This window comes from Thermochaetoides thermophila (genome assembly GCF_000221225.1).
Source record: "Thermochaetoides thermophila DSM 1495 unplaced genomic scaffold scf7180000011806, whole genome shotgun sequence".
In the NCBI taxonomy this organism is placed as follows: Eukaryota; Fungi; Ascomycota; class Sordariomycetes; order Sordariales; family Chaetomiaceae; genus Thermochaetoides; species Thermochaetoides thermophila.
This window is the reverse complement of record NW_006383023.1, coordinates 1,747,293-1,773,135: the sequence shown is the minus strand read 5'-3', so window position 1 is coordinate 1,773,135 and position 25,843 is coordinate 1,747,293. Positions and strand designations below refer to the sequence as shown.

General features: G+C 56.0%; 6 protein-coding genes across 6 annotated transcripts; 2 read left to right on the top strand and 4 right to left on the bottom strand.

Annotated features, from left to right (window-relative positions):
- Window positions 1-235: 235 nt before the first annotated feature.
- Window positions 236-3,111, bottom strand: CTHT_0004980 (uncharacterized protein; the record flags this gene model as incomplete). Its single annotated transcript, XM_006690973.1, has 6 exons — window positions 236-787; window positions 844-1,161; window positions 1,210-1,512; window positions 1,563-2,417; window positions 2,473-2,750; window positions 2,802-3,111. 6 exons carry the CDS (start codon window positions 3,109-3,111, stop codon window positions 236-238), a joined length of 2,616 nt encoding a protein of 871 aa, XP_006691036.1.
- A 3,304-nt stretch (window positions 3,112-6,415) lies between these two features.
- Window positions 6,416-9,643, bottom strand: CTHT_0004970 (uncharacterized protein; the record flags this gene model as incomplete). The annotated part of the gene is made up of 1 exon (XM_006690972.1): window positions 6,416-9,643. The coding sequence occupies one exon, from the start codon at window positions 9,641-9,643 to the stop codon at window positions 6,416-6,418; it is 3,228 nt and encodes a 1,075-aa protein (XP_006691035.1).
- Window positions 9,644-10,458: 815 nt separating this feature from the next.
- Window positions 10,459-10,758, top strand: CTHT_0004960 (uncharacterized protein; the record flags this gene model as incomplete). The annotated part of the gene is made up of 1 exon (XM_006690971.1): window positions 10,459-10,758. One exon carries the CDS (start codon window positions 10,459-10,461, stop codon window positions 10,756-10,758), a length of 300 nt encoding a protein of 99 aa, XP_006691034.1.
- Window positions 10,759-11,292: 534 nt separating this feature from the next.
- CTHT_0004950 (uncharacterized protein) lies at window positions 11,293-14,529 on the bottom strand (the record flags this gene model as incomplete). Its single annotated transcript, XM_006690970.1, has 4 exons — window positions 11,293-11,623; window positions 11,733-11,841; window positions 11,913-14,390; window positions 14,448-14,529. 4 exons carry the CDS (start codon window positions 14,527-14,529, stop codon window positions 11,293-11,295), a joined length of 3,000 nt encoding a protein of 999 aa, XP_006691033.1.
- Window positions 14,530-15,150: 621 nt separating this feature from the next.
- CTHT_0004940 (uncharacterized protein) lies at window positions 15,151-18,696 on the top strand (the record flags this gene model as incomplete). The annotated part of the gene is made up of 5 exons (XM_006690969.1): window positions 15,151-15,287; window positions 15,798-16,085; window positions 16,153-16,547; window positions 16,641-18,467; window positions 18,554-18,696. 5 exons carry the CDS (start codon window positions 15,151-15,153, stop codon window positions 18,694-18,696), a joined length of 2,790 nt encoding a protein of 929 aa, XP_006691032.1.
- Window positions 18,697-20,017: 1,321 nt separating this feature from the next.
- On the bottom strand, window positions 20,018-22,491 carry CTHT_0004930 (uncharacterized protein; the record flags this gene model as incomplete). Its single annotated transcript, XM_006690968.1, has 2 exons — window positions 20,018-21,771; window positions 22,155-22,491. The coding sequence occupies 2 exons, from the start codon at window positions 22,489-22,491 to the stop codon at window positions 20,018-20,020; spliced, it is 2,091 nt and encodes a 696-aa protein (XP_006691031.1).
- Between the last annotated feature and the right edge of the window lie 3,352 nt (window positions 22,492-25,843).

Genomic DNA, 25,843 nt, shown 5'->3' with positions numbered 1-25,843 from the left:
AAAACCCTGTGAAACCCGGACCCGAGAAAACCGGAACCCACTGGGCCATATGTTTGTTCGTTCGCGACCGACCGACCAATTGACCGACCAGAGTGGTTCGTGTATACGTTTGAAGTAACAAGGCAAGATCCGTCCGTTCATTTCGCTCTCATTTTCTTCGTCTCGTTTATCCTGATAGGCAAGCAGGTAGGCATAGAGGAAGCAAAGAAACCATGCAAGCCAATTAATCAGGGGTTCACGTATTCCCTGTCTTCTGTCTCTTATTCGGCAGCCTCGGCGTAGGCGGCTGCTTCTTAAGCTGTACGCCATTAAGCTGCGGCGTGCCAACGGGGACGGGAACCGGGGTCGGGGCCGAGACGGGACCGTTCTGTGCGTGCTGAGCTGCCGCGTTGTTGGCATCCTCCTCGGCCTTGACGGTGGAGGGTCTCCTACGCTTGTTGCCCTGGGCAGGGGACGTGTTGGCGCTAGGGCCGCTGCTGTTTGTGCCCTGCTGGCTGGCCTGCATCTGCATGACGGGCGCGGCCATCGAGCCGGGCGCTGGGGAGTTGGCGATGTGCGGGGAGCCGGGCAGCATCGAGTTGGCCATGGCTGGGCTGTGGGTCATCTGGAACTGGCCGAAGCTTGGGGTGCGGGGGGCACCGGCCTGCGGCATCGGCTGGCCGCCGTTCATGCCTTGTTGCTGGTTGATCAGGTTGACGTATTGGTCAAGGGCGGTGTACGGGGACAGGCCGGGGTTGTTGTGGTAGTAGTTGAAGAGGGGGTTCATCTGGCCCATGATCTCTACCATCTAGGGTGGTCAAACTTAGTGACTGTCAGAAATTGTGAAGGGAGGTGGACACCAACCTCCAAGAACTGATACACAGCTTCCGTCAGGCCCATATTGCTCTTGACATATGAGTGTGGCAGCTCGAGATCAGGCGGAGGGCCCGCAGGCGCTTTGGTCGGCCTGGTCTTGCCCTTCTTGCTCATCTCGGGAGACTGCTTGCCGTCGGGCTGACTGTTGAGCTGGTGCCACTCCTTGACCCAGTTGTGAGCCGGTCTGGCGGCCTGGATGACGAGGCGTCGTGAGATGTACTCCTCATGACCAGTCGTGATGAACTCCATCAAGTCGAACTTGTGATCGCTGTCAAACTGGACGCGAATGATGCCAGTCGCCACGAGCTGTGATGGTTAGCAGGAGAAGCACCTCGAGATACCCAGTGAACTTACGTGAGAGTCGCCATCAAACCAGTAGACCAGGCTCGAATTCCTGTTTTCCAGGACGTAGCAGTCATTGGGCAGGGAGCGTTCTGAATAGCCCTTGTCCATGACGAGCTGGATCTTCCTAACACCGCTGTCGAAGTGCGTCTGGAAATAGCGCGGAAGGGCAGGAAAGGCAATCTCATACTGCTTCTCCTGAGCCTGGTCATCATTCTCCCGCATAAGGACCACGTGCCTGAAGATGCCCTTCTGGGAGAAGAAGACATTAACACAGCGGGTCCAATACTCTAGGTCATCTTTGCCCTTAACCGGCTGGATAGTGTTAGCAGACTGCTACCACAAGAGCTAGAGACAAAACGTACCTGAAAGCCGCTCAGATACTCCGCAAACTGGAACAGTTTGAACCGATGCAAGAGAGGGTCTGGCCGCTGAGGTCGCATCATCACAGCACCAACAGCTTGCTGCGGCTGCGCGTGGACTTGCGACTGCGGCTGCTGTTGCTGCTGTTGTGGTTGCGGTTGGTGTTGTTGTTGTTGTTGCTGTTGCTGTTGCTGCTGTTGCTGCTGTTGTTGCTGTTGCTGCTGTTGCTGCTGCTGCTGCTGCTGTTGCTGCTGCTGCTGCTGCTGCTGCTGTTGTTGTTGTTGTTGCTGTTGCTGTTGCTGCTGGACCTGTTGCTGAACCTGCGCAGCATGCTGTTGAGCAGCAGCAGCTTGAGCAGCAGCCAATTGCAGCTGTTGAGCCTGGGTAGCTTGAGGCGGCTGTGGTGGCGCTGGCGGTTGCTGCTGAGGATTCGGCTGTGGTGTTTGGACCTGGGTAACCGGCGTCGAGGCCGTGATGGGAGCAGTGGTGACCGGAGCTGTCGTGCCTGGGGGGGGAGCCGGCTGCTGTGGAGGACCAGGTGGCGGCTGGGCTTGCGAGACAGGAGGTTGCTGGGGTTGCCCTGGGCCTTGCGGTGCCTGGGCGACCTGAGCGGCCTGTGTGGCCTGGGCGGCTTGCGCAGCCTGAACAGCCTGCTGTTGAGCAGCTGCTTGTTGTTGCGCCTGTTGTTGCGCTTGCTGAGCGGCGGCGGCTTGCTGTTGATGGGCCTGGATCGCAGCCAGCTGCTGTGCTTGGATGAGATTATGTTGTGGGGTCAGCGGATGTTGACCTGGGGTGGCGCCTTGTTGGCTCATTTGAATCTGTTGTTGCTGGAGAGCGATCTGCTGGGCCATAAGGGACTGGGCATGTTAGTCTGAGAGTACCGAAACGCACCGGCCAGACGACCAAGCTTACGTTCATAGGATGCCCTTGTTGTTGGGGCAACTGGGCCTGCTGAAAGGGTACCATGGGCATTCTGCTACGCTGGAGCGCAGCAAGGTGCGCAGCCTGTGCACCTTGAGGCATCTGGGCAAGCGGGAGGCCAACCGGCACTCCCATGTTCTGATACGCCGGATGCTGGGCGGCCTGAGCCATCAGGGCCTGCCGGGCATGCTGCTGTTGCTGTAGCTGCTGCAGGCGTTGCTGCTGCAGTTGTTGCTGCACCTGTTGCTGGAGAGCCGGGTTATTCGCGTCTGGGAACTGTTAGTACACCCTCGGCAAGTTAAATCTGAGTGCGGACATACACATTTGGTTCATCTGCTGCTGGTGAAACATCTGCTGAGCGGCCGGATTCAAGTGCTGCATGACATGGGCGTTGGGAGCGCCTGCTCCGGGTGCCATACCTCCCATGAGGGCGGCGGGGTTGATTTGAGGGCCGGGCCCAGAGACACCCATGGGCCCGGCGAGAGGATGTGGCATTGCCCCCGGCGTCGCGCCGGGCTGGCTAGGAGCGTGAGCCATTCCGGGAGCCATGGGATGGCCCGGAGGCGCACCTGGATGTTGCTGCATCCCGCCGGGGTGCGGCGAAAACGACGGTCCAATGCTGGTCATCATCTCGAAGGGTGTCGATTATCCACAGAGTGGATATCGACAATGGCGCCTCCGCGTTATCGCATGCGATACTGGACTAGGAGATGGGGAATGGCTGCCGTCGGATCGGCGAAACGGGGGAGCGCGCGCGTTATGGACGATGCGTGATCGTGATCGGATGGTCAAGGGCAGGTGAGCAGGCTCAAACACACGCGTGTTCGGAGATGATGCGGTTCGCGATGGCGCGAAAAAGGAAGGACCCGAGGGGGAGGGGGGCTATTTAGCGTCGATGGCGATGGGGCAGCGAGCGATTGCGGAGGCTGGCGTGTGTGGTGCTGTCGGGCGATGCTGATGGAGGATGTTGTGTGTATGAAGGTGAGGAAGTGTGAAAGTGTGGAAGGGTGGAAGGGGAGGTCGGGTGTCGCCGTGGGTGGTGCGACAGCGTCAAACAAGCAGCCCAAGGAAATGGTGCAAACAGGAGAGACGGGCACTAAAAATTGTAGCTGGCGGCCGGGCTCAGGCGGCGGCGTCAGCGAATGCAGGAAATGGACAATGCGTAGCAGCGATGCGACTGCGGCGACGCAGGCGAAGAGCACCGCGGTACAGACGTTAATATGAGGACGTTGGGCGATCGTTTGGGCGTGCAAAGGACGTAGGCGAGGGCAAAAGGGCGTCGTGGGCAGCGAAGACTGAGGAATCGACGTGTCGTGGTCGATGAATTGTGGAGTGTGCAGACTGCTGCAGCGCAGACCACAGACGAGACCAGCGAAACGGGGGGTTGGGATTGATTGGCAGAATGGATGGATGGCTAATGGGAAGCTGGCAAGTTGGGACCAGATTACCGAAGCTGTCGCTTGAACGGCGTGGGCCGATTGAGATAAAAGTTAAAAGCCGGAGAGCAGCGACCCGTTTGATGAGGAGGCTGGCTTGTTCTGCGGTTTTGGAGGAAAAAAAATTGCAAGCAGTTGGGCTGGTTTGCCTGATTGCTTTGGAGGAGAGGCTTGGAGGTTGAAAAAGGGAAAATGCAAAGTGGGCAGCGCCCCAGGCCAACGGCAGAGGACGAGATGAGGACCGGACAACAGGTGAGTGCGAGTGGACTTCGCTCATCAACGACGAGCGAGCCTCGCTGCAGCCTGGCTCTGCTCCTGGCAAGGAAAACGGCACAGGCAAGGCGAGACTGGAGGACTGGATGCGACGTGCTGCCTGATCCCAAAAGCTAGAGATCAGATACTTCAAGCTTGTGATTTTTTTTTTTTGGGGAGGAGGGGGGGGACTTTTTCTCGAGCACACGCGACCCGTTCAGCGCTGCAGGAACGTGGAGAGCCGGTCCCTGGACTGAAGAGAGAGAGTCGCAGGCTGGCCGCGAGGTATGGAAGGGTCGCAGAGTGCCAGAGTCGAGCTTGGCTTCTGGCTGCCGGGGGCTTGGGGGAACCTGGGGATGCTTCCCACTCTCGGGCGAAGAGGCTGGCTTGCCGTCTCTCTAGCCTTTGACGCGTCCGATTGGCCAGTTTGCTCCGCATATGCACGCTCAAACGTTGTTCCGTGCCGATATCGGGCGCGCTCGGACCAGAGCCACGGGACCTGTCGCGCCATCGCGCGGATCGCGCGCCAAATTTTGGACAAGCCTCGCTGCTCGCGTGAACAGTCACGTGACTGAGCGGCCAGATTTTTCTTATCGTTATCGGCTTGCAGATATATTTGCCGCGGGCTGGCCGACTTCACCTCAATTCTCTTTTTCCATCGACAACTTCAGCAACTTCAAGCAGCTGTTTCGAGCAACGGCAGCGAGGACCGAGTGTGGTTTTCGAACTACCTACTTGAGCACTCATTGAGCTTTCTCAGTTGTCGTTACGCGCGAAATCAGCTGCTTGAGTTGATCGCACCTTGGAGAGAGCACTTGGTGGTACTTCTCGTGCTTCTCTAAGGTGCGTCTCGGTCTGGATGAGTAAGTTGACATCCCTTTTCGCTTTTACCCTCCCCTCCGCTCGAATGATGACAACTCTCGAAATGTCTTCTTTTCCCACCTGATTCGACCATGAACGAAAGTCAGTCTGTTTCGGGCTTCCCTCCTTCGGGAGTAGCCTGTTACTTGCCAGTATTTTTGTCTGACTGCGCGGATGGGATTCCATCGATTTTCGGTGGATTTCTCAATTTTCTGCTTGGTTCCACTATCACCAAAAATTTTCTTGGGATGGGCGCTGACCAGGCAACGCAGAATCTTCCAGATCCCGACGACGAGTACAAATACCCGGCTGCCGTCAACGCATTGCCCATCGACCTTTTTACACCTTTCTACTAACCACGCAGGAACTATTTGCGTATGCTGCAACAAAGGTTGGTTCATAATTTTCTTGCACCCCCTTCCCTGCGTAATGATTCAACTTTTTCCATATTCGCAGTTTCCACTCGAGTCCCGCCAGAGCCTATCTAGGGACATATGAGGGTCAAATCTTCCTTGGATGTATGAACGCATGTTACGACAGCACAGATTTTTGGGTCATGTATCAATTGCGTGACCAGCGGCTAACAGTCTGGTTCTAGGCATCAAATCATTTTCAAGAGCTCATAGCAGCTTAGTACTATATATATATATATATATATATTGATTCACATAGACGAACAATGCAATTGTTTTTGAATTTCAAATGTGTTGGACCTTGATTATTGTGATGTTGGTGAATTGTGCTTCCAGCGTTGTATAGAAATGCTAGCTTTTGATACTGCCCTGTATTCAAACCCCCCCCCCAAAAAAAAATGTCAAGTCGTAGATAATAGTGTGTACCTCCTTGCGAAGAACATGAGTATTACCATTTGCTAACAGCTCAAAACGGTTTCTGGGAGCAGTCCCTGGTAGCACTTGTAGACGTAAGCATCACATCAAGCTGTAGGGAGCAAATTTAGATTGGCACGAGTCAACGGCGAGATGTCTATCAACAAACAGCCTCGTTTGTACCCGCAGCATCAGCATCGGTATCATGGTATGGTACAATCCCATAACAGATCATCATTCATAACAAACGCCGACACACCTTCCTCTCTCACTCCGTCTGTCTTTGAACCCCTTCACATGTCGTTCCTCTCTGATCTGTCCGTCCGTCCAGCCAACCAGCCCATCCAACAACACCAACCAGCGTCATTTTCATGATAATGATAGGTAGCCAACGTTTCATCATCCAGCCGTCATCCTACATATCCCTCCATACCAGTGACCTAAAGAACCCAACAGTGATAACCCAACAAGAGACACGACCCAAACAAACTAAACACACATTTAGTTTCCGTTCATCCATCCATCCAACCTTTCCCCAAGATATATCCATACGTTTGTTCAATCATCAACCCCAACCCCCAAGCCAATCCCCACACCCCCCATCACAGCATTCCTCTTCACCTTCCCCCCAACTATCCCCCGTCTGTTTCTCCCCGTCCTGCCCCTCCCCAGCCAATTCAGCTTCAACAGCCTATTCAACTCTTCAATCCTTCTCATCTTGACATCCTCATCCAATTCCTCTCCCGCAGTCTCCCCTCCTTCACCGGAACTACCCCCGGCAGCGGTGGCGGTCTTCTCCGGCTCCTTACCCGCTGCAGACCCTGGCGAGGAAGTGTTGTCTAAGCTCGTGCGGACGAGATCAAGAGATCTCTTCCCTGCGCTGGACCCGAGCCTTGCCGCAGTAACGGGGTTGGTCGCCGGCACAGGTAGCCCACCCCCCACACTCGCCAGCACACTCATGCACTGCAGCATCCGCCCCACCATTTCCGTGACTTGTTTGGAGTCCTCGACATTCTGCTGCTCTCTGTCCCTATCCCTAACCATACCCAAGCCCAACCCCATACCCAAACCGATGCCAGGGTTGGATGTTGTCGTCCCCCCGCGGGAACGATATTGGGTATGTGTATGGGAGGCAGAGTCCGAGCCGAAAGAGACGTTGCTTAGACCGCGGGAACGAGAGAGCGACGAGTCGTTGGGGCCGCTGTCGCCTAGGAGCGTTGTCCCTGTGGAATTGTAGCTTGCCACGGAGGGGTCGAGGGAGGAGGAGGCTGCTGTGGGGGGGCGGTATCCTCCTCCCAGAACTGTAGGCAAACTCGTCGACGTGTAGCCTGCGTAATTATAGTGGGGATCCGAAGAAGAGAGGACGCCCTGGCCGTAAGCGCCGTGGTGGTAGGTATTGTGGAACCCCTGCCCGGGTATAGGCAATGGCGGGGAGGCGAGTGCATTACTTGCCAGCGCCTGAGGCAAGAACTCGAGTGAAAGACGCGAGAACATGGCCTTGAGGATCTCATAGCGCGGGAGGATGACGATATCGCGGAAGGCGAGGAGGACGAAGCGGCGGACTTCGAGGACGGGGGTCGATTGGGGGATTGGTCGGGTTGGTTGGGCGTCGGGAGCCTTCTTGTCGCTGGATTTGGAGGAGGAAGAGGAGGAGGAGGAGGAAGAGGAGGAGGAGGAGGAGGAGGAGGAGGAGGAGGAGGGAAGTATGCCCGCCCAGAAGTCCCTTGCCTGATCAGGCCCCATTAAAGGACCGTTCCCCGCGAACTCCAAGTCGAGGGGTAAGAAGACCGCTTGTAAGAAGGGAAGGATACTCGTAAACGTAAAAATCCACAGCTCGACCAACGCGGGAATCAACCTTTCCTCGGCCGTTTTTCTCAGCGTTTGATCCAAGCTCGAGAAACCCGTCGTCAACAACTCCCTTAAATCATCCACCACCAACCTGGGGCTCCTCCTCGCCAAACAGTACTGCAAGTGCATGGTCACGACACGATTCAAATCCTCGATCGGCAGCCGCAAATCCTCCGCCTCAAACACCACCAGCAGCTTCGCCTTAAGAAACGGCCAGGCGTCGTCGTACGTCATATTGTGCAGACCGTACTTGTGTCCGTCGAAGGGCTCGGGGATGTACACGGCTGCCGCGGGCATCATCATGCCGGTCGAGGGGAGGGAGCTGGAGCCAGGCCATTCGCTTGCTGCGCCGGCGGCTGAGGAATCTTCGAGCTTTTCTTTTTCCGAATCTTTCTTTTTGTCCCGTAGGACACGTGCCGCGGGCCCGTGACGCAAGTCCAGAGCGGATTTGAAGCTCGTGGCTGTTGGACCTGGGCTGGATGGCAGACTGAAGCTGTACAAGCTGCTCGGAGCATTTGGGTCTGCGGGTCGGGAGTTGCTGTTTGCGGAGGACAACGGCAGATGGTAATCCTCCTTGAGCTTGTGCTTCTGACGCGACAGGAAATGGTGCTTCTTCTCCTTTCCCTCCTTTTCTTTCCCTTCCTTCTCCCCGCTGCCCATGATATCCCCCGGTCTGATAGTCACCGCCGAGCTGTTGGGCAGGCTGTACAAGAAATGACTGCTCGAGTCCAAACTCGTGGTGCTGAAGTTCATCCGCTGCAAGTTCGACAGCGCATGACTAACCGCCTTGCCCGGGCTAGGCAGCGGCTTCTCCTTCTCCTTCTCTTTGTCCTTATCCTTATCCTTCGAATCGCTCTTCCCCGTTACAATCTTGACCGGTCGCGAAAACAGCTTGACCTTAGACGACTTCTCCTTGGCAGGCTTCTCGCTGATCTGCGGAGCAGGTGGCGGCGGGGGAGGTGGAGGAGGCGGGGCCGCTGACGAAGGCTGACTCGCCGACGTTGATGAACTTTGTTGTGACCTTGTAAACACCATATTCGCTGCCGTGGTCGCTGCCAGCGTGTGATTCCCCGGCAACCCGTTATGATACCCCCCTGCTGTCGCATTCGTAGTACCAAGCGGACTATCCGACGAGACACTCGCCTCAGTGATATTCAGCAACGGCGGGTTCAGCGAGCCCGCGCTTCCTCTCTTCGCCGAGATGGGTGTCATTAACGCCGGCGGCCTGGTATCCGTCTCCAACGACCTCCGTCTCGTATGCTGTGCATGCTGCTGTTGCTGCTGACTCTGGTGTTGCATCACGGCCGTTTGGGCAGCGATCTGGCTTGCGGAAAGGGAAATATCCCTGCGCGGCGACAGTCCTCCTCCCGCAGAGACCTGTGACAGGTTGGATGTGCTTGTTGAGGGTAATGTCGGCTCGAAGAGGCCGGCAGAGTGTTTGCGCGCGTGGTTGCCCGACGTCGTCGTACCTCTTGTCGAAGAAAACGTCGGGGTAATAGGCGACGGACCTGCCGGCGGCACAGTGCTGGTCGCAGACCGAGAAAGCGACTCACCCAGCGTCATGTTGCTCGGCGAAACAGCGCCAGACACAGATCGCGCGGCGGTCACTGCTGTGGTAGAGAGCGTTGGGCGGGGATAGCTCCCTTGGGTTTGCTGTGTTTGTGCTGTTTGCGGCTGCAAACTAGGACTGCCGCTCCCCGTGCTACTCGAAGGGATATATATTGGCGTCGGCGAGGCGCGCGTCTTGGAAACGTTCAACGGCGCGGGCGGTGTCGAGGGGTCGGTGATGTCGCTGGAGAGAGAGCCCTGGCGGGTCTGGCGGGCGTCAACGGTGGGGTCTGTGGTCGAGGACGGAGTAGGCGACGAGGTTGTTGTGGACGCTGGGAAGGGTGAGAAGCTCCCGGGAGCCCTAGGTTGCGCTGGCCTGGAGGACTGCATTGTTGGGTGCTTGTGCGGAGGATTGTAGGCGGGTAGGATCACAAGGAGAAAGCGGTGACGGCGTAGAGCTTTAGGAGGGCGACGTCGACGTCACATCTTCCGGTTCACAGGGACGACGAGGACATGGAGAAATCGTCGCGAATAGCCCGAGAAGCCGTCAGAGAGAGACGACCCGCACGTCAGCCCGACGAGATGCTGGCTGCTGCGGTCGTCCTGCCCAAGGCTCTTGTGTTCAAATGTCGTCAGTTATGCGGTAAGAATATCGATTGTTTCGCTAACAATACACCAAGTGTATGGGATCGACAACGGTCACGGATCCAAATGGCTTTTCGTCTTTCGTCTCTCTTCGTAACGATGGCGTCAGATGGATGCAACAGGAGCAGAACAGGAGCTCTGCAGCCGTCGATCACTGTTGCGTTTGTGCGGCTGGAAGAAACGGAAGAATGTGTGTCGTCGCAGAATGTGTCTACCTCGCCCAGCTGTTTGTTGCTTGGCCCTTGGCTGAAGTGAGGTTGCATCGGCGCCATGCCGTCTTCAAATGGCTGCCATAGTGGATGAACAGTGGAGGAGCTTGGGGGGGGTTTGGCGGGTGCTGACAGGGGGTGAGGGGCTGCCAAGACATCGCTAGCCCCGCAATCTTGACCTGGGGCAGCGTGAAGTTTTGCGGGGCATGTCCAGCCTCGAGCTCAACATCGGAAACACATCACTAGTTCAAACATCGCAGCAGATCTTCCATACCGTTCTCAGAATTCCCACGAAAAATTATTTTACTCCCTTAATTATTTATTTCGACTCAGAGACCACTTAAAACCAAAATGGACCAACCAGCCCTGACCGCAACCTACATCTCCTCGACAAACGCCTCCTTCACGGCGTTGCAAACCATCACCTCCCCCGCAGACAGCACAACAGTCGCGAACAAGACAGCTTACCTCCGCGAGCTGCACCAGGCCGTGCTGAGCGTACAAGACCGCGTCAACCGCGAGCTGACGGCCCGTATGGAGGAGGATAACGCGAAGACTGCCCAGGAGGGGGAAAACAAGGGGAAGAAGGGGGTTGATGATGCGAAAGAGGAAGAGAATTATGGCGAGGAGATGCAGGAGGAGGAGGATTAAGGATTGGGAGAGAAATTTCAGATAATGGAGAAAGAGTTGGCATTTACGTTCATGGGGCCTGCTACCGTACCGACTACAGAAAGTGTTGTATGGACCATTCGATGACTCGACATTTGACGTGAGAGGAAAACAATCCGTCAAAAAAAAAAAAAAAAAGGGCAGGACCTCGATAAACCTATACAAACCATTCATTCAACTCAACCAGACTCAATACCTCATCTCCACGTCCCAACGGACCCAACTGAACTCGAAACCCCCGACGTTACCCCTTTCGATACCTTCCCCAAACACCCATAATGCACCACCCCGCCCCCCGCCCCCTCCGGCACAACCGCCACAACACTTCCCCCCAACCGCTTGTGACACCCCCCACAAACCCTCTCCTCCCCGACAACAACCTTCTTCGTCTTTCCATCAAGCTGCACCGCTGCCTGCACGCTAAACAACCCTGCCCTCCTGAGCCCAGCCACCACCCTTGCCTCATTTACCGCCGAATTTGCCGCACGCATCCTGCCGCGGAAGTACCCGGCTAGCTCAGACACAGGTAGTGTGTCTGGGATGAGAGAGAAGAGGGAGGGGGTTGCGGGCAGGCGGGAGCCATGTTTGGAGAGGAGGGACAGGGCTGGAGACAAAAGGGGGGAGTGATCGGGGCCTGGAGGGGAAAGGTAGAGGGAGAGGAGGGTGTGGTAGATTGTGGGTTTCTCTTCTTCGGTTTTCGGAGGAGGGGGAAATGGGTTGGTTGAGGGTTGAAGCAGGGGGAGAGGAGGGCGCTGATGGGGAGGGGGAGGAGATGGAGTGATTGGAAATGGGCATGCCGCTGGGTTGAGGAGGGGATTCGAGGGTTTTGTGGATGCGGTTGCAGTATCTAAAGAGAAAAAAAAAAGGGGGGGTTATAGTTAGTATATAAATAGAGATGGGAATGAAAAAAAAAGTAGGAGGGAGGGAGGAGAGGGGGGGGGGGAAAGAGGGCGTACTCCTCTGCCTTGCCATAGTTCTTCATCTTGAAAACGTAGATCATCAGCGCCTGTCGGTGCTGTCCCATGTTGCTGAGCACAACGGCCTGGGCTTCGTAAAAGGCGGGATCTGCTCTCGTCAGTATCAACGTCAATATCAAATCAACCTCTCCCCGCATCTTTTCCTGTCAGGGCACTCACCATCCTTCGGAATCAGCCCCCTCGCCCTCCCCAAACTATACTGCTTACTCTCCCTCAAAAACCTCACCAACCTCTCCATCGTCCCCTCCCACTTTTCCCCCTTTTCCATCGTGCTCAGCTGCTTGATGAACAACTCCACTAACCGATTATGAAACTCCGGGTTCGCATCCCCCAGCTCCCCAATTACATGCTCAAGATACCTAACCTCCAGCCCAATATCAATCCCCCCCAAAAACCGCATCACCCTCTCCCTCGGCAAGGTTTCCGCATTTTCTGAGTCAGCCAAAAACACCTCCATCCCGAGGTCCGGATCTTTGCGTAGTGTCCATTCGCTAAACTCTAATATCACATCCACCATGCTCGCCGGCAGGCCCTGGAGGTACAGCACCGTCCTCTGCGGTCCGTGTAGAGTAGGACATAAGGGATCTGGCTCCTCACACGCGCCGAAGCGTTTCAGCAGATTCAACGCCTCGCGATGGAGCTTCTTGCCGTAGAAGAAATCTACCAGCTCGTGGAACCGGTTCTGTTCTATCAATCGTTCATTCACGACCGCCGGGTCGCAGAAGTTGGGGATCCGGAAGAGGGAGCTGGCGAGGGTCGGGCGGGAGAACATGTAGGCGCGGAAGAGGCTGGTGTCGATGACGCGGAAGGTGTGCTGTAAGTGAGCCTCGAGCTGCGCGTCGTCGGCTCCCTGTAAGTGGGGGTTCGAGAGCAAGAGAGCCTTGAAGGCCTCGTCTGTCTGGGTGTTGGTGCCACGCGGCTTGAGCTTGCCTGTGACGGGGTCCAGCACGCGTTGGAGGCGGGCGCGCGCGCCGGCGAGGTAGCTGTTTAGTTCGAGGACGGCGGACATGAGGTCTTTTTCGGATTGGGCTTGCTCGTCTATGGGTTTGCCCTTGATGCTGGTCGCGTCGTCGTCGGAGCCTTTCTTCGAGGAGGCGATGGAGGCGGTCTCGGGGTTGAGGGTGCGTGTGCGCATCAGGTAGCGCGCGAAACCGCCTGTTTTGGGAGTAGAAGAGACTTCAGCGACGTCGGGAGTCTTCGGGCGCTCTTGTTGCTGTTGATCGGCAGTGGCAGTCCCATTAGAGCTGCCCTCCTGCTCCGAATCAGACTGTTGACTCTGACCCTGCTTCTCCTCCTCGACTCCCGACAGCTCCCCCGCAATACTCTTCGGAAACAATCTGAGCACCCTCTCCGGCGGCGCGTTCACCTCATCCTCATTAAACAGGTCCATCGACTCGCGATACTTCTTCTGCCGAAACAGCACCTCCGCCTTCTGCATCTTGACCTCCCTCAGCGTCTCCGTCTTGTTCTTCAGCAACGCATCCTCCAGCATCGTCAGCACGGAGATAGCCTCATCCAGCTTCCCGCCCCTCACCAGCTCCTCCACTTGCGAATCATAATCCGTCGCATCCATCTTCCACACGACCCGATCGCTCAGCACATGAAACCCCTTCCCCGCGTGCGCAAGACTCACCGTCGGCGGCGGGAAATGCAGCGCCGCTGCCCCCGGCAAACTCAACGTCTGCAGCAAGCTCAACGTATCCGGATTCCTTACTTCCAGACACCCCTTCGCCGGCGGCTGTAGCGCCAGAATATACGGATAACTATACCCAATCCCATCCGGCGCCGCCTGCCAAGGTATCTGCCGCTTCTCCAACGCTTTTCCGGTATCATCAATAAACAGCGTGTTCACGTCCTTCGCCAACAGCAACTGCCCATCCGCCAGCTTCGTGCACAACGGCTTGGGCATGTAGCCCCCTAGTCCCATGTACCCCATCCCGCCTGCACTCACAGCCCCCCAGCGGCCTTGGTTCCCTCCGGCGGCCCCCCCAGGGGGGCCGAGGATATCCTCGACGGTGCCCGTCTCAACATCAACAACCACAAAGCCGCTATTCATCCCACACACCAGCCTCGTTGCACATGCCCACGTCATGCTTCGTATCGACTCAGTCAACACCACCTCCTTCACCTCCTCCTCCAGCTCACTCTCATGCCACGACCAGAGCAACAACCTCCTCTTGACGCTGACCGCCAATCTTGAAATAATCTCGGGGATACCCGTCGCCGGATCCTTGACGATGTTACTCGTAACTGCGAAGCCGGAGGCATTTTTGGTCCTCGGAAGGGGAGAAGCGATGGGCTCGAAGGTGTGTAGGTCGTGGAGAGACACACAATAGTTGGAGAGTGAGACGAGGGTGTTGGCTTCTTTGATGATGGCGAGTTGTTCGATTGCGCGGGGGGAGAAGCGCTCGATCTCGCGGAGGAGGTCGGTTGGTTTCTGTTGGGGGACTACTGGCTGAGAGTCGGGTTGGGAGGAGGGGTCTTGAGTAGAGGAGGAGGGGTCGGGGTTGACAGAGGACTGGCTTGCTTCGGGGGATTGCGAGTCAGATGGGTTGGCCGGAGAGGGGGACGGGGAGAGGTCGTTGACGCGGTAGACGCGGAGAGAGCCGGTGTTGAGGCCGACTAGGACGCGGTCGCCTGAACACCTCAGTTAGTTTCAGTCAACACTAAATGAATCTTTGTGAGGGTAGGCACCATAAGCGAGGATGCACTCGATCCGCGACTTGTCCCGCGGCTTGAGCTCGATGATGGGTCGGGCTGTGAATGCGGAGAGCATGGCGACGTCTTCGCCAGCCCTGGTAAGCTGGTCGCGGTGAGTCTCCGGTTATTGAAACATTAGGGGATTATACGGCGCTGCGGTATGAGCCCAGTGTCAGGACTGCGCCGTGGCTGCGTCGTTGATACCAGTTCAGAATAGTTAGTTAGCTTGGCTGGCTGTGGTTGAACTGTTCCTCGGCGGGAGAGAGCATTGATGTTTGGCGGGTTGGATGGGTCGTATCAGGGTTAGGGTTGTCTTAGGCTTGCGGTTCACATGGTCGAAGCTGAAGCTTCAGTTGAACAAGGCATTGGTATAGCATCTGAGTGAGAATGACCTAAGTTGAAGTTTACTTCGATCAAGGTTGACCTGAGTATCTCTTGATTTGGAACAGCATGAGGGTTCTGTCGGCCAACATCTCGAGGTCAGCTTGGCGTCGGGTCCGTGGCCGTCAAGGTTCCCACTTGCAGCCCTCGTCAACTCATCACCATCGCCGTCACCGACAGACCGAGACATTACACACCGTGCCGTCTATTGGATGTTCGCCTCTGACGACCTCGCTTTCGCATTTTCTCGTGACATGCTGCCTTTCCCAGATGTTCTCTTCCCGTTATTCCCTGCCCAATTCGCGATCAGCTTCCAATGGGCCCCGCCGCCGCTTGCATCACGATAGCGCCGAAGCACGCCATGACATATCCTGTTTGCTCTATCCCGGCTGCAGCACCAACCACATCTACTGTGGGGTTCCTCGCTCTGGGACAGAGACGATGTGAAGACAGGTAATATTTTTCGTCGTAAAATTCTACAATCTCTCATCTGATAGTCATAGTCCGTAGCACCACGGCGAAGGGCAAGGAAGTACGAGTAGCTTGACGCCTCAACAAAGACCCAATTTCTGTGTAAACTGCACAACGACCCTACGCCTTCTAAACGAGGCGGTTTCGACTGCGAAGCCCCAGTGATAATTAGTGGGCTGGGTAGTGGCTCAGAGTGGGTCTGTGGCCCTACATCCCGCTAAAGCCAGTGGTGCCAAGCCGCTGAGCTGGAGCTCCGAGTGGACATTTCACATCCCTGCAAGCTCGTGCTCGATGCATTGGACACAAAAGCCATCAGAGAGTCCGGGGAAAATGACACCCACCTGACTGACAACGAACGGACAACGGACAACGCAGCGGCAGTACCCGTGACAGCACTGATCCAATGTATTGAAATCCAGACTGATCTTCCCCTCAATGTCCTGCCGTTTCGGCACCCCTTACGAAAATAACGCCCCCAGCGAATTTCCCGAGCCCCTCCTCTGGCCATCGAGCGTCGGCATCGACTAGCAGAGGCCAGCTCTTTCAAGACACTGAGAGAGGAGGGACGCAGTTGAGAGACAACGCTATCGAGCTCACAGAGTTCACGAGACCAGACCGCGCGGCGATTGACGAACGCCAGCGCAAGTACGAAGAAAAGAAAGCCCAGAAGCGCCGCTGGCTCGAGGAGCAGGACGAGATGCGCTTCTCGCACTCCCTCCAGTTCAACGCCGTCCCGGACTGGAGCAGCCACTACATTGCCTACAGCAACCTCAAGAAGCTGTGAGTCCCCCAATATCTTCCTGCCTGTGCTACAGTCCCCCCTACAGTGTCACCTAACCCCTGGTAGAATCTACTCCCTCGAAAAGGCCATCCATCTTCCTCCCGGCGACGCCGAGTCGCGCCCCCTTCTCCAAAATGAAGACCCCGAGGCCGTCTTCGCCCGCGCCCTGGACGTCGAGCTCGAAAAGATAAGCTCCTTCTACGCACTCAAGGAGAAAGAGCTCTTCGACGAGGTCGAAGTCCTCCTCCGCGATGTCGAGAAGTACGAGGAAGACGCGGTCGAGGACACCCAGCGTCCGTCGACCCGCGGCACGACGGCCTCTTCCCGGGGCCGCCCTCACATGCGCAGCCAGAGCCTGCGCAGCCGCGACTCGACGACCGAGCATGCCGTCGACGACAGCGACGACGAAGGCGGCGAGGAGACGACGGGCCTGACAAGCAGGCTGCGGCGAGTCAGTCGCGGTAGGCATCCACACTCTGCTACCAGCCATTACCGGGCGCGGCGGGCCAGTTCCCTGGTGACATCCACAGACCTGACAGCCTCTATTACCACAGACTTCTCGCGCCGCTACAGCGGTACCTATGACGACTATGCCGAGCAGGCCGTGCTGTTTTCGGCGGGCATCATGCTCAAGAAGCGCATGGTCAACCTCTATGTGCAGCTGTGTGAGCTCAAGTCATACATCCAGCTGAATCGCACGGGATTCAGCAAGGTGCTCAAGAAGTTTGACAAGATCATTGATCGGAACATGCGGCCGAGGTATATGGATAGTTTTGTGGACACGGCGTATCCCTTCCTGCCCGAGACCATGAAGGGGTTGGAGCATCGCATCGCACAGATCGTCGATGCGTACACGGCCATCGTCACTCACGGAGACGCAGAAACCGCCCTCCGCGACCTGCGCTCTCACCTGAGGGAGCACGTCGTCTGGGAGCGCAACACCGTCTGGAGGGAACTCATCGGCATGGAGCGACGTGCCGAAGCGGCAACGCTGGGTCACCAACTCCTCGCTCGCGAGACGGACCAGCGCCCTCTGCTTTTGGGGGATGAGGAGTACGTCTCGCCAACGAAGGAGATCACGACGCCCCTGGGCCGGCTCGTCTGCCCGACCTGGCTCGTCACCTCCACAACCCTCAGTCTGCTCATCATCCTCATCATCTTCTTCGCCCTCCTCTCCCTCCCCATCTTGTCGCAACCCGAGCAACAGAACTGCCTGGCCATGTTGGTCTTCGTCTCCCTCCTCTGGGCGACCGAGGCCTTACCCCTGTTCGTCACCTCCCTCATCATCCCCTTCCTCTGCGTCATCCTGCGCGTCTTCCGCTCCCCCGGCCCAGAGCATGCCCGCCTGGGCTCCAAGGACGCGACCGCCGCCGTGTTTGCGGCGATGTGGACGCCGGTGATCATGCTCCTCCTCGGCGGGTTTACTTTGGCCGCTGCACTCTCCAAGTGTAGCATCGACAAGCGCATCGCGACCTTCGTCCTCTCTAAAGCCGGCACAAAGCCCAAGACCGTGCTCATCGCCAACATGGCCGTCGCCGCCGTCGCCTCCATGCTCATCTCTAACGTCGCGGCCCCCGTCCTCTGCTTCGGCATCATCGAGCCCATGCTGCGCAACCTGCCCGCCGGCTCCCCCATGTCCAAGGCCGTCATCATCGGCATCGCCCTCGCCTCCAACATCGGCGGCATGCTCAGCCCCATCGCCTCGCCTCAAAATGTCGTCGCCCTCGGCATCATGGAACCACCTCCGACCTGGGGCCAATGGTTCTTCATCGTCCTGCCCGTCGGGATACTCTCTATCACGCTCATCTGGCTTTTGCTACTCATCACCTTCCGTCCCGCCCGCGGCGGGACAACAATTGTGCCGATTCGTCCCGTGCGCGATCCGTTCACCGGGTTGCAGTGGTTCGTGTCGCTTGTGACGTTGGCTACCATCGCCCTGTGGTGTGCCTCGCACGCGCTGGAAGATGTCTTTGGCGACATGGGCGTCATCGCCCTGTTGCCCATCATCCTCTTCTTCGGCATCGGCGTGCTTACTAAAGAGGACTTTAATAACTTCCCCTGGACGATCATCATCCTCGCTGCCGGAGGCCTTTCCCTGGGCAAGGCGGTGAACTCTTCGGGATTGTTGCATACCCTCACGGAGGCGATTACGCAAAAGGTACAGGGCATGAGTTTGTATGCCGTGTTGGTGGTGTTCTCGAGCTTGATTTTGGGTATCGCGACGTTTATAAGTCATACAGTCGCGGCGCTGATAATTTTGCCGCTGGTGTATGATGTGGGCAAGGGCCTGGACGAGCCGCATCCGAACTTATTGGTTATGGCGGGCGTGTTAATGTGTAGTGCAGCTATGGCGCTGCCGACGAGTGGGTTTCCTAATATGAGTGAGTGCTTCCCTGTCCTTCCTTTTTCTTCTTCTTCGTTTACCTTGACTGGTGTGGATGGGAATGCTGACGGAGTGGAATGGTAGCGGCTATCATGAAAGAAGACCCCGCCGGCCAGAGGTACCTGGAGGTGAAGCACTTCATTCGGGTCGGTGTACCGAGTAGTTTGATTACGTTGGTCGTGGTGGTTACAGTTGGGTACGGGTTTATGCGGATTACTGGGATGTGAGCCCGTCTCTTCCCCGCCAATGCTACTATTCTGTGATGGAATCAGTTGGTGAACACCCTGCTCAAATGCCTTGTCAAGTTCTGTCAAGCTTAATACTAGAGGGTTGTTTTAATTCAGGTAGTATGGGATGGGATGGGATATATACACGTGGTATGAGTGTAGACTGCCAAAAAAAAAAAAGGTACACGGAAGAGGCGGTCGGTGGGTCGGTTGGTTGGTTGGGTGGTTGGTTGTTCCAAGATACGGATAAAGAGAGTGCGTTTCTTCGGTCATTGGATTTGCGTTCGGATAAGAAATACGCGGGCAGCAGTCAAGACGTTGGGGAGAACAGGAAAACGGTCACCGAGGAAGGCATAGATGATCACAGTTACCTATTTTACTTAAGAGGTTTGCATGGGATGAGGAATATCCCGAGGAGTTGTGCGGTGTGGATTTTGGAATTATTCTTGCGTTTGAGAGTTGGCCGGTCGCGTCGAGTACGTCACATTGTTCATTCGTCAATTGAGATTTGTCACCGGCAGGTTCTTGGTCCATTCAGCATAACAGAGCTTCCACAGATAGGGATTGCCTGTTGAGTTCTGGACATGAGAGATATCGAAGTCAATGGTAGCATCCATCTCTCCTCTTAGTATCAGGCATCTAGATATGGAAGTCAAGCCTCCTGCGTTTCCCAGCAAGATATACAAATGCACATTTGATCTTGGTGACCAACCCCAGGGACAAAATACCTGATCCCGAGCTGATATATCGGCAAAATATCTTCACAATTTCCAAGGCCTCGGCCATGACAAATAAATCACATGCCAAAAATCACATCGATATATTACTGCTCCGTTCCCAAGACCTCAAGTCAAGTAGAACGCTGCCTTGATGATGATGATGATGATGATGATGATGATGATAACAACCTTTTATGAATTCATGAACTGATTGCTCGATAACTCAAAAGACTCGAAGAACAATCCATCATGCCTACCCATCCCTCCATGTATGGATCCCATTACAAGAAAAAAAAAGCCAACACATAGTGTGTGCGTAAGTACAATCGACGACAGAGAGCATGTAAAAACAAAGACCAGGGTATCACGCGGCATGGAAGCCATCCCGTCCGTCCCTTTACACCAATCAATCCGTCATCCGTCGATATCAATCATGAGAAAAAGACATCCAGGAAAGAAATTGACCACCGAAACCCAAAACCTAACCGAGTAAAAAAAAAAAAAAGGGGGGGGAAAAGGGAAAAAAAAAAAGAGAGAGCTCCGACCGAAGAACATATTTAAACCCCCCGCTTCCTTTTAAACCACTTCCTGCGCAGTGGCCACTAACCAGCAGCAGCAACTTCCTTGGTTGAAGGCGACGTAGGTGACAGCGGAGCACCCGACCCATTGGCGCCGGTCGACTCGGCGTGATGGACGTGCTGCCCCAACGAGAGCATCTTCTGCAGACTACGCCGGAAGAGCGTCTTGCTGGAGCCCGCCTCATCCGAGTGCGATGATGTCCGGCCGCGGGTCTGTCCGTTGTTGTTACTGTTACCCTCCTTCGCCTCCTTGTTCTCTTTGATCTCAGCCGACCCCCCTTCGTTCTTATCTTTATGCCCACCGCCAAAGATCCCGACGAGGCTCAATCGCCTCGTGTGTCCGCCAGTCGACGCAGCGCCGACGGAATTTTTGCGCGCAGCAGCTTGGGCCTTCTTCTCCTGTTCCTTCCTGCGCTGTTCCTCCGCCTTACGTTGGCGCAGCGCTAGAAGTTCAGCAGTAGTCGCCTGGGCGGCTAGAGTAGTCGGCGGATAGCTCGACTTAGGAGGCCACTCGCCGTCGCGCTTCCAGCCGACGACGCACGCGCGGATCATGTCGGACAGGTTAACTGGACATGAGGGCTGCAGGTTCTGCAGGACGACCTTATCATAGAGAGAGATGTACATAGACGGCTGGATCGATGCGCGCATGGGGTTCTGCGGGGGGAGTAGCGGGGGTGGGATGGGGAGCATGGTCTCGACGGGGTAGCGCACGGGAGGGGCGGCGGTTTCGCTTTTGGCCGACTCGGCCTCGGACGAGACGGCACCGTCCGTCTGTTGCGAGCTGTGCGTGCTCGTGGGCTGCAGAGGGGACGTCAGACCGGGCGGCGACCCGCTCTGAGAGGCTGACGACAGCGACCGACTGTGTCGCCACCACGAGAGGCGGCGTGTAGAAGTAGACGAAGCCGGGATTGGCGGTTTCGGCTTGAGGCGCACCGTCTTCGCGCCAGTCCAGGCGGCGCGACGGGCCTCGAAGCAGGCCAGACCAGGGTTCCACTTCATCTCCTCGCGGACGGCGCGTCGCCTGCGGGCGCGCTTCTCCTCAATGGTCTCGCGCACGGCAACGGCATCAGCATCGCGTCGGGTGGGCGACACGGAGGTGGGGGATATGCCCTCGTCGTCGGATAGATCCGAGGTCCACTCGGCCCGGGGGCGCCAGTGCTCGGGATCTTCCGACATGGTGCTGTAGACCGATTCGGCATCGGACTCGGAATCGGCTTCCTCACCGGGATCCTTGGCGTCCGAGTCTGCAGCTGGAGCCTCCTCTACCACGAGACCATCCGTGATAGATGTTGAAGCGGCCGTGACCGGCGGCCACACAAACTCCCAGTCATTGCGAATCTTGTCGGCCAGGTAGCGCTTGACGGCCTCCTTCTGGCGCGTCTTATCCCGACTCAGCAGGTCGGGGTCGATGTCTGCGGGGACCGGGGACGGCTCGTGGAAGGAATGGCGCAGCTTGCTGAGGGGCGACCTCGGCGACTTGTAGAGGTCGGAAAAGATCATGGCTTGGTGCGTATTAATATTCGATGAAGATGCGACGGTGGACGACGCAGAATGCTTATCGCCACCGGCAGCGGCAGCGGCCAGAGTAGCTGCTGCGCACGGCGGCTTTATATCGAGCGGAGGGCCTAGTATGGGCTGCAGGCGGCTGTCCTGGATGCCCTGGTGCTGGGGTAGGGTCTCCTGGCCGCACCCGGTGTCCTCCTGATGGTCTTGGTGCGGGGTGACCCAGGCTGAAAGTGGTATGATGTCCTTGCCAAGCAGGCCTGGCTCGTCTAGGCCTGGGTTAGGGGGGAGCAAGCGTCAGCGACGTTGGGTGCTTTGACTGGGCGACCACCAGTGAATCCAATGATCCAGTGAACCAGAACGTCTGCAACCTCTGCAGCCTCACAGCAGTACTCTACGCTAGCAGGAGCAGGCGCAGGCTGCAGGCGAGAGCGAAGCGATGAAGGGATTGGAACGATGGATGGATGCTTTAAGCGTGGCACTCAGAAGGAGGGGTGTGAGTTCGGGGCCAAGAACCCACTATTGTGTAGGTGACACAGTAGCCTGGAGGATCCAGTGGTATAACTGGTATTGAAGGCAAAACAAACCAGAAGCAAGTGAAGTGAAATAAAGGAGAAACAAAGAAAGAGAAGATGAAGTAAACCTTAGGTAAACTCACCGGCTGTGGATTCATTAGCCAAGGGCAGCGCTTGCCCTGCCCGCCTTGTGGCTCGTTCAACAGCGTGCAAGGCCACGGATTGGGAAGGTTGGTGCTGGGCTCCTGCCGCTCCTAGTGCTCTTTCCTCTCCTGCCAGTCCTGCCTGCTCTGACGACATGCTGCCAGCTCTGGCAGGCGCACCAGACAGCTGCTGCGGTTGCTCGTACTTCACGTCATGCCTGGCCACAGCGTCTCCAGCTTCGGCGGCAGTCGCCAGCCGCTCGTGCCCATCTTGGGACGAGGCCGGTGTGCTGCTGGGCCTGTCAAGGATGTGGGTGTGCTTGTGCTCGCCGGCCATTCTTGCCTTGTGTTCGAGACTCTGAGAGTCCCTTCCAGGGTCCAGCGCCACGCTCATCAGTCTAAGTCAATCAGCCGTTGGCTCGCCTGGCGCCGCCCGCTTCCGTCAATGCAGCCCTGTTCTGCTAGAGTGTCTTCTGGCGCCCCCCCCCCCGTGTTTCTCCGTCGCTGATGTAGCTGTTGCGCAACTCTGACCACAGGCACTCACCTGAGCTAAGTTGCATCCATCCAGGGACGGGCAGTAAGTACAATACGGCTCCGTCCGATGGGAATGGATGCTATCCCACGATGAGATTGGAGAACCGGAAGATTGCGCACACGGCACGACACTTGCTGTCACATAGAAAAAACACAATTGGATCGCAAAAAAAAAAAAAAAGGGAAAAAAAATTCCAACATCCGCAGTGTGCCCACTGCTGGTGGTGGAGACTGTGGGTTGGGGTGCGATGGGACAGTGGCGCCAAGTGGGGCCGCAGAGCCTTTTACTGAGATCGTGTGACCGGGATCGAGCTTTCGCCAGCCCAACATTCCCAGTAACCCAGCAACTTCAAGTGTAACTGCACTTGAAGGCATCTCCATCGTCAACCACGCTGTCGCCAATCGATCCCCGTCTCTTCACGTATTCCCAATCACTTCGTGAGCGCTGCAGTTGTACTGATGACGAGTGCCGCTATGGAACTGTGTGACGCGATCCCAATGTTCCTGCCGTGTTCTGTATAGTGTAATGTGCACAAGCAGGATTGGCTTTGATGTTGAGCCACGGAGATGTTCACTCCCATTGCCACCTATCCTCGTTCTCCCTGCTGACGGTTACGCCGCTTGCCAGACCAGGCGGTCACTCGATCAACCTCCACAGCACAAGGGAGGTTCAAGCGTCAATCGGCATCTCCTGCACCGCTGCATCGCTGCAATTCTGCACGATGGGATCCACACTGCCTGTCGGCATGCAGACCGAGCTGGCACGGCAAGCGGGCAACCCAAAACCTCAAGTGCCCAGCCTCCAGCCGCCAGCCCGCTCATCGGCCAACCCTTCGATTGGGCGATTTCCAGGCTTTGCAGAACCCCCGATACCTCCCGCTCTATGTGGGGTACAGTGCCCAATTATGGAATCAGCGGTGTGTAACGGCCTCAAAGGGGAGATCTCAAAAGGGTCTCCGATGAACCGAACCTAAGCCATCAACTTCATGAGACTGAGCTGCCATTAGGTAAGGTCAATGTGAGTCTTGCAGCAGCGTTAGCCCTTTCATCTACACGGGCTCAAGATTGTCTATACTGTGTTAGTTTTAAAAGTGCTTATGAGGACGTTGGATACGACGACATCACTGAATCCCTACAGACCCGTGCAGCGGAGGAGTTCCCCCATCCAACCATATGGATGTCTCCATCCACTACCTGCTTGGTCGAACATGTGCTCCATATGCATCACCCCATAATGGTATCGGGACCCAGCAAGCAGGCAAATCGATATCACGTCAAGCGAACAGAACCGGATGACTCCTCTTCCTCCCTCTACATATTCCTTTATCTCACAGGGGATTAACCACCACCACACCATAATGCAAATCCAGTCGTAGGACTTGCTGATATTGCTCCCCCCCTCCCCCCCCCCACCCTGCCTCTCCATCCGCATTTGTGATGCTTTTGTGATTACAGTTCGGTGCCCCGCTATTTAAGTAGTACATACATGCATCTGCTGCGGAACCTCCACATGAATCTGCATCTGCAGGCTGGCCCAATCAGAGAGCTTGGAATCCTGCTTCTTGGCTGGGCTGGGGAACAGACTGCAGTCGACAGACTTGGCTGGGCACGGTTTGCCCGATTTACTGAGGGGACCAACTCGGGCCGTGTGGGTGGAGGGAAAGGAAAGGAGGATTGGCTTGAGATCCAAGAAGAAGATGGAGGATTCTGAGAGGAGGGGATGAAGGGATCACGCCAGATCCTATGCAAGTGAAGAGAGGGGCTTAAGGATCAAGAGTGGTATGCGGGCAAGATGACCTACGTCCTTGCTGGAAGTTGACACGGCAGACGGGTTGGAGTTTCGCTGGAGATGGGGATGGTAGCTACCGTACCATCTCTGATCAGTACGCACACTACATTGTGTGATCTGCTCGGTTAGCAAACGGGTAAGGATGTTCGGCAACGATGGAGACGGAAAGGTTGGCAAATGAGGAGCAACACTGCTGGACCTAGCTTTAAATACCTAGTTAAGCTTGTCTCCTCACATCTGGGAACCTCATCACTTGGGCTACATGAAAAGGTACCTAGGTATCTTTATTGATGGATGCCAAACTTTTCCTGGTTCCGAGCAAACCCCATGATCCTCATCGCCAACGATGTCGTCATCCCGCGCCCTCCGGCAGAACATAAATGACAGTAGCGGGAATGTACATCCCGTCAACCCGTGCCGGCAGACTCGGGCCAGCTCAACCCGAGCTATTCCCGACAGCCTGGAGTAAGACCGCATCGGCTTTGCTTTTTGGGATGTCTGAAAATTTAGGTAGAACCCAAACTTCCGGTGGTGGCATCAGGGTGGAAACGGTACCCGAGAAGACCCGAGGTGCTTGATGTCAGGGCACTTACACGTCATCTGTAGCTTACGGTAGTTGGTTCCACGGAACTGGATCAGACCGGAAGTCAGGTAAAAAACTGATGAAGAAAAGAAGTGGTTGGCTGGGCATGGGCAGGGGATCGTAAAGCAGTCTCCTGTTAGAACGATGAGGTTACTTACTATAGGAGAGCTGTGTCCTGATTTGCATGCTCCCCAACGGGTATTGACTTATGTATGTCATACTAGACATAATTCATTCAACTCAGCTGCTTGTATCAAGTTGAGACTTGTGAGAACTAGGAGTAATGCTGCTCTGATTCAGATGATGTGCATAGTTACGTGGAGTGTGAAGATGAGTTGTCATCACATAGTTCGTTCACTCAATCGGAGAATAATATATATATCAACCTAACCCAGAATGCCTTTAATTATGCTCTCGAGGGGGGGGGGAAAAAACCACTTTAACCGGCAGATTGATTACTGGTAAACGAAGACGGAGTTTCATTTAAAGGATGCCGTCGTCGACAACGGTCAGTGAGGAGATAACACGCCAACTATGTGAAGTTTTCTAGGGTTATTGAATGAGACTCAAGTCGAAGACTCACCGACCGCAGCCATCAACTTGTTGAAGAAAAACATTCCGAAACTGGATGGCTAGAGGGATATCCAGCAATCAAGCACAAAGCTACTTGAAAAGGAAGAGCCTCATTACCTGGCTGCATTAAAGAGCCAGAATAAAAGGAAGGAGAGTAGATCGCGGGGGATGTGTTAATACAGAAGAGAAAGCTCTAATCTCTTTGATATT